Below are 21,703 nucleotides of genomic sequence, written 5' to 3' on the forward strand. Positions count from 1 at the left end.
GGAAGTTTGAATTTGAGTTGACCTTTGACCTCAAAATAGTTGGTTTCCCAATTTATTGACTCTAAACAAATTCTGTTCAATTTTCAAGTCAATCGGGTGAAAAATGGTGATTTTAGAAATTTGACCTCCAGATGACCTTTGACCTCAAAATCAATAGGCTCCTCAATTGTGACGACCTCTACAACTTGGTGAAGTTTCATGACGATCGGTTTAGAATTGTGTGTGACCTGTAGGCCGGTGACAAACAGACAGAATAACAAACGCAACCGACCAATATACTTGATAAATCTTTGATTTTGCAAAGGAATACAAGATCATGTTTTGTTGTTTAACAGTAACGTGAGTTTAAGAAGTGCATGCAGATGTTGTGATACTGTCACTCCTGTCCTGTATTTGGCATAATGAGGAAAGGTAACAAACTCAGTTAGGCCAGATGTGTGAAATCCTGCAATGTGGCACCATATCCTACCCACAATCCTACCCTCCCTCCCAAGTATCTGTACAAAGAAAAGGAAACAGTGTGAGTGAGGCTCGATTGACCCAGCTTCAAGAATTAGGAGAAACGACAAATCTTTGGGAAAACAAACACGGTGAAACAAGCTTTTATTCTTACATGGTCACGATGACATCCCGCTGATAATCATAAAATCCCTGGTTCTAGTCCCGAGGCCACTTGACCTCTAGCACCAGAGGAGTATAGATATGATATGAGTGCCTGGTGGATGAGAATGAGTGTGCAACACCTCTAAGGGGTCCTTGGGAATAAAACAGGCATGAAATCCAATATAATCGGACAAATATTGTGATCTTCAGATTAGTAACTTCCCCCATTTGATGATTTCTAACAAAAATCTCGACTTCACTCATGGTCTCCTTTTCTTGGTTACAGTCAAGTTCTCATTAAGGAATGGGTCAGAGTATAGGTTTCCATCACAGGGGCAAATACCTCAATCAAGGCTTCATTATCCAGGATATCCTTCAGGAGCAGCGGAACCGTCTGATTTCACAAGATGGACCAAACCAATAACTCATTTCCATTAGGCCACCTGATCAGGGAACAAACCGCAATGGTGTACCTGAATCGAACACTTTCCATCACCGATGTAGACCCACAATAATTGATAGACAATAGTTGTTCCACAGGGCCATTGCTGGCTCCTCCTTTAAGGGTTGATGTCATTCCTTGGGAAGCAAAAGGTCGGGATCTTTTTTAACGCGCTGGCAGAACCAGTTGGCAGAACAAAACTGGCAGAACCAGTTTTGAAGTCACAGAACTTGGGTTGCACAACTGGGTTAAACCGTCTGTGAAGCATGGAGTATAAGCAACATCAAACAACCATGACAACAACAACATCTGATGGGTTAAGTTTAGCATAAATGAGGCTTTTGCAGCATGAGCTCATCTTCTGAGAAAATATGTCAAGAGTTGAGAAAGAGGAAAAGGAAGAGGAAAGATGTGGAAAGACGAGTGAAGTCTCAGGGGTTAGTGGAGGTCAAGGGTGGTCAAACTTGAGATACAAACGAACAGTGGTAATGCCTCAAGATCTTCCATTCTTGTATCCAGCTGCAAGTCGAGGGGTTCTGCTCATCGGCTGGGCCAATGACCTTCGGGAACCTGGCCTTGATGGTCACTCGTTCGCTCATCCGGGAAGGTGGCTGTCCGGCTGCACACTGAAAGCAGCGGCAGTAATTTGAATGGATTTCGCGGAACCACTCGGCATCACAGGTAGAAGGAGGACACCACGAAAATAGCCGTCATGGCGGCGAGACCGGCTGACCCACGCCGACTCCAGGCAGCCCGGCCAGCCGGTCCACCGCCTGGAAACACAAACACAAACGCAAAGGTAAAGGTTAGGCACGTGTCATCCTTTCACAGCAGAGCAAAAGCAACTTATGGCAACAATAAATGGCGGAGGAATAGCTCAGTATATGCAAGCTCACGTCTGAGCCGTCCATTTTGGATTTCACTCCTATTGTTGCTCAACCTCGATCTTTTCCTAAAAACATGTTACTCAACATCCAAAACCTTGATCTTTTCCTAAAAACATGTTACTCAACATCCAAAACCTTGATATTTTTCCAAAAACACATTACTCAACATCCAAAACGTTGATCTTTTTCCAAAAACAGGTTACTCAACATCCAAAACCTTGATCTTTTTCCAAAACATGTTACTCAACATCCAAAACCTTGAACTTTTTCCAAAAACACATTACTCAACATCCAAAACCTTGATCTTTTTCCAAAAACATGTTACTCAAAATCCAAAACCTTGATCTTTTTCCAAAACATGTTACTCAAAATCCAAAACCTTGATCTTTTTCCAAAAACATATTTCTCAACCACCACAACCTCGACCTTTTCCCAAAAACATGTTATTCAACATCCAAAACCTTGATCTTTTTCCAAAAACATGTTATTCAACATCCAAAACCTTGATCTTTTTCCAAAAACATGTTACTCAACATCCACAACCTTGATCTTTTTCCAAAAACATGTTACTCAAAATCCAAAACCTTGATCTTTTTCCCAAAACATGTTACTCAACATCCAAAACCTTGATCTTTTTCCAAAAACATATTCTCAACATCCACAACCACGACCTTTTCCCAAAAACATGTTATTCAACATCCAAAACCTTGATGTTTTTCCAAAAACATGTTACTCCACATCCAAAACCTTGATCTTTTTCCCAAAACATATTTCTCAACATCCACAACCACGACCTTTTCCCAAAAACATGTTATTCAACATCCAAAACCTTGATGTTTTTCCAAAAACATGTTACTCCACATCCAAAACCTTGATCTTTTTCCCAAAACATATTTCTCAACATCCACAACCACGACCTTTTCCCAAAAACATGTTATTCAACATCCAAAACCTTGATGTTTTTCCAAAAACATGTTACTCCACATCCAAAACCTTGATCTTTTTCCCAAAACATGTTACTCAACATCCAAAACCTTGATCTTTTTCCAAAAACATATTTCTCAACATCCACAACCATGACCTTTTCCCAAAAACATGTTATTCAACATCCAAAACCTTGACCTTTTCCCAAAAACATGTTATTCAACATCCAAAACCTTGATGTTTTTCCAAAAACATGATATTCAACATCCAAAACCTTGATGTTTTTCCAAAAACATGTTACAAGTTTCATTCAGATGAATCTTTTGCAGGAATGTGTTGTAGAGTTATATATATTTTTGTATACAAGATCGAGGCTTGTGTAAGAGCTAACATTAATGACAAAAACAAAGAAACTGACACATAAGACAAAATAGAGGGAGCGGGAGACAAGACGGGGAGAGGGGGAAGCACACAAGTACTACATTTGAGAGCAGGGACATCGGGAGATCTGTGGGAGGGCGGGGTCTTGGGGGGAGGAAGCGTGGGAAGGGGGGGGGGGCGGGAGAGATATAAAACACATGGACACTGCAAGGACTTCCAGGAAAGAAGTCGGAATTTCAGAAAAGTGGATCTGGGGTGAAGGTTTCTCAGAAAACACACTTTTTAAAACTCCGAAACAGTTCAAAGCCCCACCTTCCCCCCAATAAGGGTGAGACTTTGAATATCATCACTTGGTAGGCGTTCACACCTGGTGTATTGGTAGGTGTTCAACCCAAGTACGAGGTGATTTTGAATACCTGAATATCCCAAAAAAATGAATAAATTATATATATATATATATATATATATAACCATCAACCCCAAATTGGGATGTTGGAAAGGTTACACCCTAGAGGGGATTTTAAGCCAGTAATACCACATATATATTTTCTTTAACATCTTCGAAATTGAAAAAAAACAACTTCAAAGCGTGTTCAATTTCACCACACTTCACTGTATTCTTGCAAATATAACTAAAATGACACTCGGTAGAGTGCATACCTCCACCAGGCTGAACAGCTTACGTTTTGTATCCCACTGATAGGCCGGATCTGGATTCGGACCTGAACCAAAATCTAATGAATTCTTCCTTGTCACTCAACCAACCGATCCACCAAGTTTCGTCCGAATCCGTCCACAAATTTTTGAGTAATTGTGCTATTTATATATATATATATATATATATACACCCTGGAGGGGTCCACATAGGCCCAAATATATATATATATATATATATATATATATATATATATATATATATATATATATATATATATATATATATGTATATATATATATATATATATATATATATGTGGGGACTTGAGATCCCCCTCCCTCTTTTCTTTTGTTTGATGTTTGACCAATTAACAAATATGACCAATTATATGTTTGTTTTGCTTAACTTGCTATATCCTTTATATCCTTTGAAACCCTGTTATATCCTTTAAAGGACTTATGTTACATTACTTTGTCTGTTATGCCTTTTAAGGATTATATACTTTGTGTGACTTTATGCCTTGTGATGGCATGTTCTCTTTTACTGTCGAAATCCAGCTTGTGTTCCCATACTGTGGTCTCAGCTGCAAGCTGTTATACTCCTCCAAGTTCTCAATATTCTCCTTGTTGACAGCTTTATGGCTGTCCACTCCTTATCTCCTTGTACTTTCCCTTCAAGCCTCAATGATTATGTTGTCAACATGTTACCTCATACTACTGGCCATAGACTTTATTAGGGCATAACCCTTGCCTGGCCTCGAACTTCCTTAACTAACTGAATAACAGGAAAGGACTATTGTGGGGGCCATATGAGTTCACCCCTTGTCTCCTATCCTGATGTTAAACCACACCTCTATATTTCATATATATAATGAAGCCCTGATCGAACCTTTTTAGAGCATCTGTTGAGAAGTTGATCATTTGTGAGCTTCTGTTCGACGTTTTACTCTCCACAGCCTGTGTATTGACGAATCCAATAAATATATCAGTTGTTCCTTCTCTCAGTCTCGAGTCCTAAGTCAACGATCCGACATATATATATATATATATATATATATATATATATATATATATATATATATATATATATATATATATACATATATATATATACATATATATATATATATATATATATATATATTTATATATATAATATATATATATATATATTTATATATATATATATATATATATATAGTTTTGGGCCTATGTCTCAATGGTGAAGAAACATTTAAAAAATTCTCGGATTTGTATCTTCACCAAAATTGAATCAATTCGTCTGTGTCTCACACCTGTCCACCAAGTTTTGTTCGAATCCATCCACAACTTTTTGAGATATCCTGCACACAGACAAACAGACAGGGGTGGAAACATAACTTCAGTTGACCCTTGGTTGTGAAGGTAATTAGCAAATGTCCCCCAAGATTGCAGATGCAACACAGAGGCGATGGGCCAAACGGTCCGAGTTTCTGTTTTGTTCGTGACTTATATCTTCTGTTCTCCCTCTGTCTGTTGCTCTCTACACGCCTGCATTTAAATTTCCTCTTCCTAAGTCTACACTTAGCAGCAGCAGCATTTGTTTGACCGCCATTTTATTGCTGTGCTCTCCCTTTTAAAAGTGAATTGCTTGTTTGCTTTCCAGGATAAGAAAGAGAAAACGAAGAGAAAATGCAATCTCAGTCTGGGTTGGCCTGTTGGTGTCACCCTGCTCATGAAGCAGAGAAGCCAGGTTCAAATCCCGGAAACTGTATGCTTTTGTACTTCATTGTCCACTAGTATCCACAGATATTAATGTAAAAAGTACACAGAAGTCTTTATCCTGGTGGTGTATTGGTAACATTGCTGTATTGTTGTAACATTGTTGTAAATTGTTGAAATATTGCTATCGAATTGTTGTAAAAATTCCTGAGTCTGGGAGGTTGGTGGTTCGAATCCGATCCATGCTAAGTCATACCAAATACTGTAAAAATGGTACTTGCTGCTTCATTGCTTGACGACAAACAACCGTAGGTTGGCAAGCAATCTTTACACATGCTCAATGGGCCGAATGGCCTGCAGCCTTTTTTGCAAGTAAATCTTTCTTTCCTTTTGTCCTGCAGACTGCATGTAATATATGTATGTACAAGTTATTCGATGAGGCTGCTGAGATCACTGAAAGTATCTAAAATAAATAAATTTCGTTTTCTCAAAAAAGGATGTTTCGAGTAAGGTAATCGCGGACAGAGCGTCCGCTCTTTTTTAAGATGGTGTCCTCTTTACAGTGGAGAGGGGGGGGGGGGGGGGGGGAGTTCAAGGTGCTGTTGGCTTATTAGGCCCAAAAACTTTTGAGCCCACCCTGGTAGGAAGGGCCATATACTTATTAGGTACACACGGGGGGAAATCTGGTAAGGGAGAGAAAGAGGGGTAAAGGACGTGAAAGATGTGATTAGGCTAAAGATGTGATGGAAGAGAAAGGAAATAAGCTTTGGAGGGGTAGGGCTGGGATTAAGGGGGCGGGGATTGAGGAGGCGGGGATTGAGGGGGCTGGGATTAAGGGGTTGGGGGTTGAGAGGGCTGGGATTAAGGGGGCGGGGATTGAGGGGGCTGGGATTAAGGGGGCGGGGATTGAGGGGCAGGGATTGAGGGGCGGGGCCATCAAACTTTCTGCCATATTTGCATATGTAATAAATAGATGTCCTCTTATGTAAAGTTGGTTGACTATTTTTTTGATATGCTACGTGTTTCTATTAAACAAGGGGTTGAGCAATAAGTTATAGCGAGGATATTGAATCCAAAAAAACAGCAATTGAACCATTTGCCAATTTTATTGTGTTGCAAACTCATGTGGTTGTTGTACCAGGACCTTTTGAGTGGTGCTTTGTACCTTTTCATAATAAAATCATTAAGTAATATGCATCCAGTAAAACAACGTGCTTTGGTTGCATTTACCAAAAAACCACTAGGTGGAACCTCAAACTCACCACCTAAGGGAAAAATATGGTGTATATTGTGAGCTGTGGTGTCTGTCCGTGCGTTCGTCTGTCTCCAGTTTATATCGGCCACTTCCCGTGCTACATATGGCATATTCAATAAAGGTGGAAGGAGGTAAATTTATAAAAAAGACGTTGGTAAATGGGAAGAAAAGAAAGAGGGGATGGGAGAAGGTAGACCGCTTTAGGCAAAAGAGGATGCTGGGAGGGAAGGGGGAAAGGAGTGCGGTGCAAAATGTTTGCAATATTGCACACACGTACGTAATATGTCGACGGTCCCAAACAATGGAGCATTTGCAATTTATAGGTCACATTAACATAGAAAGCAGCCGAGGAGGAAAATAATCATTTAAATTGTACAACATGGCGAAACTTTCATATTTTCCAGGAGAACCTGGGGAGTAAGACAGCCCATATTTTGAAAGACAACCGTTCTCATATATCAAGCTGGAGATTTAATAAAGGCAGTGATGACATATTAGTGGGGCGGCTTAGCCCAAATATTCAAAAGAATTGTGCATTTTGTGATACAAGCACCAAATTTGGCACAAATGTACATTAATATGTTGCGAACATTTTCAGATATTGGGCCACTTGAAATTCCGCAATTTTTTTTTTCAAATTTTTTCAAATTTCGTAATTTCAAATTTTTCGGGTGACACCGTCACAATTTCGGTCTTCGAGGCCGGCCGATAGGCAAAGTGTGACCGGAAGGGACGAGGTTCTCCTGACCACGTGGCCCTCGATCTGGGAAGCGAGAGGCGTTCCATTAGTGGACGCGCCCCTCACGCCCGACTTTTGGGCGGCCCCGGCAGGCCGTTTGTTTTGACGTTCCGTGACAGGCCCCGCACCCCCACCTCCGGGCCGACCGGAAGCTTGTGCTGAGTACATCATACCTGAACAACTCAGTGAGGCAGAACACAGCAGTGCACACCAGGGTGACCCCTTCAGTGCATAAACCAATTAACCTGTCCACTGCAGGGCATATAGAAATGAAGTTATTTTCTGCATATAATAATAATATAAGTTCAGTTCTATATAACAATTTCTGTTATCACCACTACCACTACAACTACCACTACTACAAGCTTTGTCTGGAATTTTGTGGACTAACAGACAAACAGACATACAGACAAGTTGGGATCAAAACATTACCTCCTTCCACCATTGAGTGTAGAGGTAAACATCATGGAAATTATATCATGCCCTAGATTTAATTCATGCTTACCCGTGTATTTGCTTCACTGGTTCACAAGGTCTTTTGCATACATGTAATTCAGACTCTCGTCTTCATTGCTGACCACACAATGTTCGCAACATATTAATGTACATTTGTGCCAAATTTGGTGCTTGTATCACAAAATGCACAATTCTTTTGAATATTTGGGCTAAGCCGCCCCACTATATCGGCCGGCCTCGAAGACCGAAATTGTGACGGTGTCACCCGAAAAATTTGAAATTACGAAATTTGAAAAAATTTGAAAAAAAAAATTACGTAATTTCAAGTGGCCCAATATCTGAAAATGTTCGCAACATATTAATGTACATTTGTGCCAAATTTGGTGCTTGTATCACAAAATGCACAACAGGTTTGCTATGCTGCTACACTATATACATAATCGCATCTCACTGTTTTTTTTGGTATACAGAATCAAGGATCGCAGAATAATGAGAACACTGAAGAGATCAGGACACAACAGGACAAAAAGAACAGTACAGATAGAGGATGGAAGTGGGGGAGGTTGGGTTAATAGGGGAAGAAAAAAAACATGGATTTGCATGGGGGGTGGGGGGGGGGGTGGTGATCTGAGATGGTGGTGAACGGTTGTCTTCAAGACCTGGAGGGAAGAATGAGATTGAATAGAATGTGGTAGTTCGTTCCACAAAGTGGGGGAAAAGGAATGAATGAGTTGAGTTTATTTGTAGCATCAATCATTTTATCATAATAATATTGTGTATATTGTGAGCTGCGGTGTCTGTCCGTGCATTCGTCTGTCTCCATTTTATATCGGCCACTTCCCGTGCTGCGCTTGATAATCTGCGGATTGGTTTTTCTGCATTTTCATTTCGCTTTTCTTGATGCCATATAGTCAATCACTTTATTGTCCCTTCCCATAATCTTGAAAAGTAACATGAACATCTGGATTAAAGTAAATTTAATACAGATCTTCATGAAGTAACACATAATTTAAAATTACAACATTCTGCCCTCTTTTTAGAATTTAGACAAATCCAACCTCCACCACCCAATGTTGCACCACCATTTCGTGGTGGGCGGTATAAGTAGCTCATAGCTTTGGCTCTGAGTGAAACCAAGAGTGCAATACAATTAACCTTTTGAAAGTCCAGGAAACAATTTAAATATTTAGATTAACTTAAACTTTTCCCGTCGCCTGGCATCTGAAATTTTGCTTGCTTTTCTCATCACTCGAGACGAGTATTTTCACGAGTTATATATGTGATAGTCAGTCTGGAGTATATCTAATATATATATATATATATATATATAGATATATATAGATATATATAGATATATATATATATATATATATATATATATATATATATATATATATATATATATATATATCGAATATATAAAGCTCTTTTTAACCACTGACTGACTGATATTAATGTTCAGTACCTTCCGGGTGTCGTGTAAAGCTGAAATTTGGTGTGCCGACTCACATCGAAGCCGGTACACCGGGAAAAATCACAGTACTGCCGCAAAGCGTCCGTGAATGAAAATACATTAACCCTCCCCCCCCCCCCCCCCCCCTAAACACATGTAAGAACAAAAAAGAGCAATCACAGATTGCAAACCCTCGCCAGGATGTATTTTCAGTGGTTTATAAGGCTTTTGTTGTAAAACAAACATGGCGGCTGAATCACGTGACCGATGACGTCATCATTATTATTTTTTTCTCCACCTGTTTATGCCTATATGGCACTCAATAAATTTCATTTTGATAGGATGAAGTTTTGTACTTGTCGAATTATGACGTCATAATGGAGGCACCTATAAAATCATCATTAACATATTTTATTCCTCATGGAGAGTTCTTCACAATGAGCCATGTCTCAATTTTTTTTTCAGTGCTTTCAGAGATGTAGAGGTGCAAATGTTTTCGGTTTTTCCAAGATGGTGGCCGAACCACGTGACCTATGACGTCATAATTATCATTAAAAAAATATACAGGTGGAGTTGCACCTATGGTGAAAATTTGCTGTCAATCAGACCAACGGTTGCAGAAAAAAAAATCATATTTATTTGGTGCGGACAAATAAACAGACAGACAGACAGACAGACAGACAAACGGACTCAAATGTAAAAACCTCAATCCTCAAAAAAAACCTCAATCGATATCTAACTTTTGAAAATTGTAATTTCTATATCTTTAAACTGTGAGATAGAAATCTCAATTGAAAATTTACGTAAAAACCGTAAACTCGTCCGTAAGATAAATAAATATATAAATAAACCTAAATTGATATCTAGCAGCAGGTCGGTGATAGCAGCTCACTCTGCACATGCGTAAATGGCATTCAACGGGTTGTAGGCAATAGATCACCGAAGTGTGACTCACGTTGTCATGAAAACGCTCGACCGGTTCGAAACAAACGAACCAGGCAGCATGCTTGTTTTGATCGAACGCGCATTGCATGTTGAAGCATCACTAAATATGGCTACCTTGTGGATAACCGCACTCACGATGTAACTTTACGACAAACCAAAGTCGTTGCAAACAGGAAAGAATCATTTAAATTGTATCATATGGAGAAACTTTCATATTTTCCAGGAGAACCTGGGGAGTATTTCCAAGCCAGCAAGAAAGAGAAATATTGGAGTTGGGGTTAGGGTTCGTTTTCATCTCGCACTTTGTACAAGTAGATGTGCACAATGTGGTCCCATCTATCCAATCTTATGTGTGCTTTGGGAAGTCATGTTGGGAGAAGAGGAGATTTCAGCGTTCATTACGCAGATTAATAATCTCACATCGGATTATTTGATAGGAAATTAGATTAAACATCATTATTTCATGGATACACGGCTTACACGCTTACAAAATGGCATTTGAAGTATAATTGCTTTATCCTGATAAAAGTCATAATGACTCCTCACATTTCAGGTATGTCGGCTGTTATTCTTACGGACATTTTGAATTAAATGCACCGAAGACAATTTAATGGAATTAAAGATACATCATTTCATTTGAACTTTATCTTATGGTAGTATCTATTGTCATATTGGAGACATGGCCATGTAATTTTCACTGTGCATATATACAGTACATGTACATTACATTTCGTTAACTTATTTTAACGAAGATCATTTAGCGAGAAATGTCGGTGAAGTTGGTGAAGTGAACTGAGAATTGTCTCCTACGATGATGTATGCGTCTATCAAATGGTAGTTACAGGTCGAGTATGAAATTGAGAGTAATTGAACAAACACCTCCGGACAAGTACATTCATTTTATTTGATTTGATATGCCATACTCTTTGGAGCGTTGGTGCTGATAAGCAGTTTCTTGTCAAGGGTTATACTGGGTGGTTTGCCATTGCTTTAACAGCGTTCTTTGTCCGTTCTCTATCCTTTTAAACGCTGAGCGTCAAGCAAGGACGTCTTTGGGGGTTGGATTTGAAGCAAAGACCTCCCAGACCCAGAGTGGAAGACTTACATGCAGCTACATACACCTGAACTGGTGTTTGGTTGTCTGTTTGCACGTCTATATAGGAACGAAATTAAAGAAACACTATACTGCGCGTACGCGGACACACACACAAACACACACACACACACACACAACAACAACAACAACAACAACAACAACATGCATTTTAAGGCCATTTTCCCTGCTAGAGTGGGGCTTAGCCTTGCGGTCCCCATGACAATCTTCTCCATCTTGCCCTATTTTCTGCATTTTGTGCATTTCTGCATTTTTCGCAATTCATCATTTGTCTTCCTCTCTCTCAACGATACTCTGCACATCCATCGAACCATTCGCATTTCCACCCTTTCCAACCTTCGTTGCTGCTCTACGTTCATTACCCATGTCTCGCTCCCATAAATCATAACACTTCTCACACATGCAGCATACACCTTTCCCTTCAGCTTCAACGACACTCCCCTCCTCATCAGCACGCCACTCAGTTCCCGAAACTTCTTCCATGCACATCTCACTCGAGCAACCGTTGCCGAGTCTGATCCACCTTCTCCATTCAACATGTCTCCGAGGTAGCAAAATGTATTCACACCATCCAGCTTCACGCCGTCTCCAAGACCCAACTCAACATTTCCTCCATCTGCAGCTCCCTCTGTGCACACCTTACATTTGAATGTAGCTGCCACACTGGTTAATGACCCTCTCAGACCATGACATTTTTAATGAACCCACTCAATGCACATTGTACACTGAATGGAGTTCACTCCGACACCCTTCCTGCACACAGCACAGGGCCACTTCCCAGTTCTTTCCACCTCACCACATGCTTTACCACTTGCCATCACCTTCGTCTTTCCGATATTCACCTTCAGACCTTTTGTCTCCATACATTCCTTCCACGTGTTCATCTTTTCCTTCAGTCCATCCATACTTTCCGCAATCAACACCAGATCATCTGCATACAACAACTCCCACGGTAAACCCACCTTTACGTTCAGAGCCAGCACCTACATCACAGCTACAAATAGTAGTGGACTTAGTACCGACCCCTGATGCACTCCCACCTTCACCTCAAACTCACCACTGTTCCCGTCCTTCGTCCTTACAGCTGTGCGCGGTCTTTTGTACATTGCCATCACTACTCTGATCAACCATTCCTCCACTCCTAACTTCCTCATTGCCCATGTCAATACTTTGCGTGGAACCCTATCGAATGCTTTCTCCAGACACACAGACACGCACCAGACACACACACACACACACACACATATATATATATATATATATATATATATATATATATATATATATATATATATATATATATATATATACATATATATATATATACATATTAGGGTGGTGCTCAAAATAATGTTTTTAAAATATTTACTGGGACATGGCTTTATGTTGTTCCTTTTGTTCCAAAATGAAAAGACACCAAATATGAAAGCAATCTGATTTTATTTAGGGGTGCCACATCAGCCTTCAAACTAAAGGTGTCCACAAAACTTTTCTATGTATGGATCGAAAGCAAAACCAGAAGTTTGTTTTATGAAAATCCACCCTCCACTCACTTTCTTTGTATTCTAGCAAACACAAGTTACAATAGCTGCACAAATAGCACTATATTGCTATGAAAACTCAAATTCAATGATAACAATCCAAATGTTCAGTTCATAAAATGAAGAGACACCATATCACATAATATAAAAAAACCCAAATATAATGAGAAATGTAACTCCTATTTCTGGGCCTGTTTCACCACTGTTGCCTTCTTGGCATCGGGGTACATCTTCCTGTGAGCAGCAACAACTTGGAGCAGAGCTTGCTTTTGCTCTTCATCCTTTGTAAGGAGCTTATTGTAGTCTTGTATCAATGCGACACCCCTTTCTGCCCTGTCGTTCACCACGACTAAGCCACTGGTGGCTTTCTTTGCTTCCTGAAAGCTGGTTTCTTGCTCCCATGAACCAGGATCCTTATCCATCCAATCAGTTGGGGTCCCTAGGATGCTGTAGAAATGCTTGGTGTGTTTTGTTATGAGGCCAGCGATTGACAGGGCGGTTCCTCGTTTGATAGCTGGTCTCTTTGGAGAGGGGTTTTCACCGTCATTTTTCAATGCTTCAATCATATTGATCTTGCTTTCTTTGTCAATTCTGGTGTCAAAGAATGCAAATGCCACTAGTACTGGGCTCATGTACCACGTGTGGCGGCCAAGTGCCTTCAAGGCTGCCTGAGCCATCTTCTGATTGATTTGTTCAAACTTTTCCAACTTCTTGAAGAGGTTAATGTCATTCAGGGGAGCCTCAATAGCTTGTGGAGCCCGAAACCAAGCCTGTACATACACAAGGCAGACAAAAATGTTGAAGGCTCGGAGTTCTCTCGCCTCTCGAAGTGTCAAGTGGAACTCTGACCGATATTGAATATAGTGCTTTTGCCATCCATCTGGCTCTGTGCATTGCTCCTGGAGCCATGATCCGGATTCCACGAGGTGGGATTCCTCCCATGTAGATGACAGTCAGTTCTAGGAGTTCACGATAATCATCTCGTGGCTGCTGATCTTTCAAACACACAAGAGCAAATTCCAGAGCTTCATCCATCATGTCATTGTTCTGTGCAAACTCAGCTGCCGCATCAGGATCTGTGAATCCATTTTTTGGTTGGTGATGGGCAATGGACGGCCACTCCGCCTGAAACCGCTTAAAAAGCTGGATGTCAGGGCCTGATGAAGGACTGAAAAGAGTGGTGAAAACATCTCCCAGAATGATTTCGTGCGCATGATGGCGGCAAGCCAAATGAATTAGTTCAGTCTGTAGCTTCTTTTCAATGAGGACAGCAGCCCCTCCACGAACACCTGAATTGCTGGCCGTTGTGTCAAAAGACAAAGCCTTCACCTTGCCCACAAGGTTCCAGCTCTTCAGTGTGTCCACTACAGCGGTTGCCATAGCTTCTCCTCCCCCGTCAGGTAACTTGGGAACATTCAACAGCTGCTCCATTCCATGGTACTGGTTGGACACAAGGATTGGAAGACGATCCACCTTCACATGCACAAAATCTCCAGTGACATCGGGAAGAAGCTTTCCATCCCAATGGACCACTAAAGGACCCTGCACATTATGATGAAATGCTTCTTTTATTTCGTCCATGGTTTTGCATCGATGCATCATGCGATTCCGCCGCACTGTCCATCGGTTCAGTGCCAGCTCTGCAGGATCCCATCCTACTGCTCTACAAATGGATGCCAAGTTGTGGACAGCCATTCGGTCACTTGTTTTCGTACGATCCAAAGAAGCTGCGACTTCAGGAGTGACAATGTTGATAGGCCTTCTTTTCTTGGGACGAGATATCCCACCATCAGATGATGAAGAACCAGCCTGTGCCGTGGTCTCAGAGTCAGAGTCTGAGTCTGTGACTTCCATAGCAGTAGCACCCTTCATGACCATTTCCTGTCTCTTATTTTCCTTCTCTGCCTTAGTCTTCTCCTTTTCTTCCCTTTCTTTCTTTCGCTTCGTTTTTGCTTCCAACACAGTGTCTACAGATCCCATTGAAGCCTTCCTCTCTGAGAATTGATCGTGAAGAAACTTCCTGTCCTCGGGGTTGGTGATTATGGCCTCCGAATCTGCATGCCTAAGATCAAACGTCTTCTCCAAGGAGGCCTTGAAGGATGCTTCCTTTTTCTCTTGGGTCGCACCACCCCGCTTTGCACCTTTTTGGAGGCTCCTCCATTCTTCATATAGCCTCTCCAAACGATGGATGCAGTGCTGCTTCGTCGTTGTAGGTAGGTGAGCGTTTTCCCAGAACTTCACAACCTCTTCAATGGTGAGGGTTGCACTCTCCCGGGCAGTGCGATTCTCCTTCTTCAGGTGATGGAAAAACAGGACAAGAGATTGATGCACAGTCGGGAGCTTGGCACCTTTGATGGCATCTCCAGAAGTGGACCCAATGAGATACACATTATCCTGAGCCCGAGTTTTCAATGAAACACTGGTACTAGCACATGCCATATCTGCAAAATACGCAAGAATGTGGGTAAAATCCTGTTAATTCTTACTCCACAGGGTCACTCTCTACAAAAGAGCCACAGTCAATAAGTTAGGCCTACATATTACACACTAAAAAAGCGTACCCCTGACCCCGGGAACCTGTACAAAACATGCATGAAAATTGCCCAGATAGTGATCATAGGAAGTCTCAAAACTGTATGTATAATATATTGTATATAACTATATATATAATGTATAATGTGTATTTATGTATATTTATTATTTAATGTATATTTTATGTACAAATTTAATGTATATTTAATTATAATGTATATATATTGTATAACTATATATTTATTTATTATATTTAAATTTTAATATATTATATTTATTTTTAATATATTATTTAATGTATTATATTTGTCTATATTTGTATAATTGTCTATCGTATAATTGTATATATAATGTATAATATAATATATATTATTATTATTTAATGTATATTTACTATATATTTATATTTAATATTATATTTAATGTATATATATAATTATGTATTTATTTTGTGTATATACAGCCCAAAAAATGGGAATTCCTCTTTTTGCATGGGGGAAAATTAATCACTTATGTGGCACCCCTACATATTATTGGATTCCATTCAAATTTGGTGTGGTTTCCTATGACACCAAAAGGAACATAAATAGACCATGTCCCGGAGATAATCTGCATTTTGATTTTTTGAAGCCCACCCTAATACATATATATATATATATATATATATATATATATATATATATATATATATATATATATATATATATATATATATATACAGTGCATTCAGAAAGTATTCAGACCCCTTCGCTTTTTTCACATTTTGTTATGTTGCAGCCTTATGCTGAAATCGTTTAAATTCATATTTTCCCTCATCAATCTACACTCAATACCCTATAATAACAAAGAGAAAACAGGATTTTAGAAAGTTTTGCAAATTTATGAAAAAGAAAAAACTGAAATTTCACATTGACATAAGTATACAGACCCTTTGCTATGACACTTGAAATTTAGCTCAGATGCCTCCCATTTCTCTTGATCATCTTTGAGATGTTTCTGCAACCTGATTGGAGTCCACCTGTGGTAAATTCAATTGATTGGACATGATTTGCAAAGGCATACACCTGTTTATATAATGTCTCACAGCAGACAATGCATTTCAGAGCAAAAACCAAGCCATGAGGTCGAAGGAACTGCCTGCAGAGCTCAGAGACAGGATTGTGTCGAGGCACAGATCTGGGGAAGCCTACAAAAAAATCTCTGCTGCAGTGAAGGTTCCCAAGAGCACAGTGGCCTCCATAATTCTTAAATGGAAGAAGTTTGGAACAACCAGGACTCTTCCTAGAGCTGGCCGCCCGGCCAAACTGAGCAATCGGTGGAGAAGGGCCTTGGTAAGAGAGGTGACCAAGAACCCGATGGTCACTCTGGCTGAGCTCCAGAGATCCTGCGTGGAGATGGGAGAAACTTCCAAAAGGACAACCATCACTGCAACACTCCACCTATCTGGGCTTTATTGCATAGTGGCCAGACGGAAGCCAAACAGTTCAATCCTGGTTTCATCAGACCACAGAATCTTGCTTCCCACAGTCTGAGAGTCCTTTCGGTGCTTTTTTGCAAACTTGAAGCGGGCTTTCATGTGTCTTTTACTGAGGGGAGGCTTCCGTCTGCCCGCAGTCCCCAACAAGTCGCCCGACTTGCAATTTCGTCGCCCACCCCCCTTTACCTCTTGGCCCCATGACAGCCAAACAGCTCCTTGTGCTGTTACCCCGCCGGTGGGGGTCTCCACACACCAGGCTCCATTGCCTCCTGCTTCCTTGCAGCCTCACGGGTCGCCGGGAGTCTCTCTCACCCCAGGGCGCCCAACAGACCCCACCACCGACGGGCTCCAATTTCCAGACACCACTGGCTGCCAGGGGTAATTGCCGCAGAGGGGAGCCGCAGTCATCGCTCCTCTAGAGCTTGATATGTACCTGCCGACACACACACCTTCCCCACCCACAAAATCCACAAAACATATTTCCTCCCCCGCTGCCATTAAATTCTCCAACACATATTTCCACTCAAAGATAACATGTTACAAAAAATTGCCATGGCCTGCTGTCATGTGAAATCCCCATTCACATTTTAAATCACATTACCGAACACATTTCAATAATCACCACTCACAACTCCATTTCCAACCTCACGACCACATAACAACACAACCTCTACACATAAACAAATGCCACCCAGAAGAGACTGTTGCACACATTCTAATCCCCTCACCGGCCATGCCATCACTCTCACCCACCCCCGTCTCCAAATTACATGTCCCCAATTTCTCAAGTAAGTCCTGAAGCCTGGGACAGTACACATCAAAGCACTTACCTCAAGTGCAGGTATTACCGGTTGGTCAGGTCCAAAGTGCCATCCACCATACAAATCCCAAAATTTATCCCATTGGACCAATCAAATTCTTCCAAATTTCCTTTTATCCCACTGTACTGGCAAGTATGTGGATCCACCCCCAACGGTGATCTGTACTACATAACGACATGTGGCAATGACAGCTCTGCACCTCTACCGTGCAAGGGTCATCGGGACAAGCTGAGCAGTCGAAACACCAACATGGCCCATGAGTGTCCATAAGGGTGCGACCCACCATCCATCCTTCGCCCCCTCCCCCCCCCCCCTTGCGAGGAACACAGCTGCACTATCCCCAGCTGGCCAATGTGGTGAGCACCTGCTGCCAACAACAGTACCATTCCCCAAACCTCAGCCCTTGGGGCAGCGGTTGCAGTGCGTGGCGTCCACATCAGGTCACCTGCGCCGCCCACGTCCCCCAGTCCACACAACTACAGCCCTCAGGGCCCACCCACACTTGACCACGCCAAGGTCCAGTCGACAGCCATGCTCCACCAGAAGACTCCTCCAGAAGACATGGTCCACACACCTCGGACACGCAAAGCACCACGTTGACCTCCAGTCTACCCAACTACATCTCCACAACCCCGCGTCCCAAATATTGGCACAGTCGCCCCCGTAACCAGTTGAAGGCTTGGTTCCTGCTACTCTATCAATTTTATTCCAGCCTCCAACACTTTGGTCTAACACACCTGGATCAATAATGGTGCCACTGCTGTCAGTGTCCACCATGGCCTCACCAAAATCCACCATTAAATTTAAATCTAACCCTCAGATTACCAGTCCCAAATATTTTTCACGTTTTACTAATCTCATCAAAGCAAGTGTGCTTCTCCATACATATGCCAGCCGAGCATGGCCCATATTCTCAGCTCGTTACAAATTCCCATTCACATTCCCATGGCTCTCCTCCCAAGCCGAGAGTCCACAAATCATAACGGATCATCTGTGGAAGATCATTCTCACACCATCACGTTCCACAGATGCTCCAATGGTTGTCCAGTGGGCTATAATCCATCCCTGTCCATTAGGTTTGACCCGTGTCCATAGACCAGCACAGCATGGCAGGTCACCACATGCTGGCTCTCCCAGAGTCTCAGGGAGAGGCTGTCAGGCCGCATGCCTGGGCGGTCACAACATCAGGCCCATGTTGGCCATACGCGATGCCGCCACCAAAGCGCGATCTACAACACCTCCCCCTAGTGGTCCTCATAATACGCCATCCCAGGCCTGTGAGAAATCACCTCAGACCCCCTGGAGGTTGTAACCCCCACCAGGTTACAGGGACCCTGCCAGCCCGAGACACCCGCTTGGGCGGTGCCCCAATGGACAAGGGATGCCACACTCCACCAGACCCCCCCATGGGGTCCAGGTCGTACCATGACACCCATGGTCGGACCCCACGTCCAAATCTCGCCAGCACAGCCCCCCAGCTGGCTGGCATACCCAAATGATGAAAGGGGCACATTTTCCCTGAGGCCATTACCAATGACCTCTCCTGGTCCAATTTTCCAGCCCAGGGACCAACCCCTTCCATGGCTGCTCCAAATCAAATTCCCATTTCAATAAAATTTTAGATTTTCTTTTGAAAATTTTGGCTCCAGGTGTCCAATAACCACAGCTGCAGGTAGCAACCCCCTCCTCAGGTATTTCTGCCCCTCCCCACAGCTGTTCCAATTTTTTTTTACGGGGACCAGTTTCTCCGAGGCTCTATCTCCTGACTATTCAATGTCCGAATCCAGCTCGGAGCCAAAACACTCCCCCTGCTGGGTATCTAGTTTCGGAGCCTCTGGTGCCCAATCATTGTTTGCGGTGAGGGTCCCCTCAGTCACCTCAACCGACCGACTCACCTCAACCCCCAAGCTCCCTGGGACCTGGTCAACGTCCTCCCCAATGGTACTGTCACAGGTATTCAGCCGCTGTGTCACATCTGTACATAATCATCACCAATAAATTCTGGCCCCACCAGGCCCTCATCAATAAATACCCGGTCCGGTTCCGTTACCCAGACCACCAATATCTTTACCCCCTCGGCCAATTCAACCCCCTGCTGATGAATTGTGACATCCACTCTGTCCCGATAACCTTCGAGGCCTTCATGTGGCAAACATTCCCCATTTAAATTTTTACACTCCCCATTTCCTTCCCACTTTGATTCCAATTCTGTTGCCATTCCCGGCTCCTGGGCCCCAAGCACATCAGCTTGAGCTGCACCCTTTTCCATTCCCACTGTGAATTCCCCCCGTTCAGATTGAATTTCTGCCACCCTTGGCTTCTCCTGTGCCCCATCGGCACCATTGTTCGATCCTTCCTTCAATTCCCTCGTCCAAGCCTCAATTTTATTTTCCAATTGCTCACTCTGAGCATCCATATTGTTACTCATTCCATTCATTTCTCCCCTCAATTCATTTTTCATTTCTCCCATCTCTCCCTTTAATTCCTTCATTTCCTTACTCATTCACCTGCAAATTTCTCCCCTGGTTCGTTCACTCTCGGCCCTCATAAAATTAATCATGGCCTGAAAATCCATCAAGCCCGTCTCTGTAGCGGGGGAGGTTCCACTTCTATGCTCCACCCCTTCTACATTCAGCCCACTTCCAACGCCTTCAGCATCCCCAACCCGTTTGGCCATCTCACTCGCTTCTGCCATCTGCGGTGAGAAAGTAGTTCCCCACGCGTATATTTTACATCAGAAAAAATATATATACTGTATACATACAGTCACGTGAAAAGTAAGTAAACCCCATGTCAAGTTTTGACTTTTTCAACATATTTCAGCATACAGCTATTTGATCTTCATTTCAACAATATTGATAGATAAAGGTGATATAATATAACAAATATCATGAAACATTTACATTTTGTACTCCATTGTATAATTTAAATAAACATAAATGCAAATTTCGCATGTGGAAAAAGTAAGTACACCCTTGGCTCTAATAAGTGGTATTGCCCCCTTTGGCAGAAACAACCTCAAGTAGGCGTGTCTTATAACTGTCAACCAGTCTCTGACATCGACTGGGATAAATTTTTGCCCACTCCTCCATGCAGAATTCTTTCTTCTGTGCGATGTTTGAGGGGTTTCTTGCATGCACAGCTCGTTTCAAATCCCCCCACAACATCTCGATGGGATTTAGATCCGGGCTTTGACTTGGCCATTCCAGAACCCTCCATTTCTTTCTTTTCAGCCATTCCTTGGTGGATTTACTGGTATGTTTAGGGTCATTGTCATGTTGCAAGGTCCACCTTCGGTTGAGCTTCAACTTTCCGACAGATGGCTTCACATTATCCTCAAGCACCCGCTGGTACAATGAATAATTCATAGTGGATTCTATGATGGTGAGCTGCCCAGGCCCTGATGCTGCAAAGCTGCCCCAGACCATAATATTTCTACCACCATGCTTTACAGTTGGTATCAGGTTCTTGTGGTCAAATGCTGTCTTTGGTTTTCGCCAAACATGTCTTCTGGTACTGTGGCCAAATAGCTCTACCTTTGACACATCTGTCCAGAGCACATTGTTCCAGAAATGCTGGTCTTTGCCTAGGTGTTCATTGGCAAACTTTAGTGTTGCCCTGATGTTCTTTCTGGACAGCAAAGGTTTCCTCGTGGCACACCTACCATGTAGATAAAATTTGTGCAGCCTCTTTCTAATTGTAGACTCGTGCACTTTGACATCAACAGTGGCAAGAGCGACCTGTAGGTCCCGTGATGACATTCTGGGATTCTTAG

General features: G+C 42.2%; 1 protein-coding gene across 5 annotated transcripts in view; it reads right to left on the reverse strand.

The window, feature by feature from the left end:
• Nucleotides 1-586: 586 nt before the first annotated feature.
• The window catches only part of LOC137413445 (limbic system-associated membrane protein), a 323,855-nt gene continuing 302,738 nt past the window's right edge, over nt 587-21,703 (reverse strand). For 3 of the 5 annotated variants that reach the window (XM_078767254.1, XM_078767341.1, XM_078767178.1), the window contains one exon: nt 587-1,818. In XM_078767254.1, coding sequence (XP_078623380.1) covers nt 1,721-1,818 — 98 coding nt within the window. In that variant the 3' untranslated portion in view covers nt 587-1,720. The remainder of the gene's footprint in view (nt 1,819-21,703) is intronic. The other 2 variants (XM_078767299.1, XM_078767214.1) reach the window with 1 other exon arrangement.

The sequence above is a fragment of the Myxine glutinosa genome, chromosome 1 (assembly GCF_964187855.1).
Source record: "Myxine glutinosa chromosome 1, kmMyxGlut1.1, whole genome shotgun sequence".
In the NCBI taxonomy this organism is placed as follows: domain Eukaryota; kingdom Metazoa; phylum Chordata; class Myxini; order Myxiniformes; family Myxinidae; genus Myxine; species Myxine glutinosa.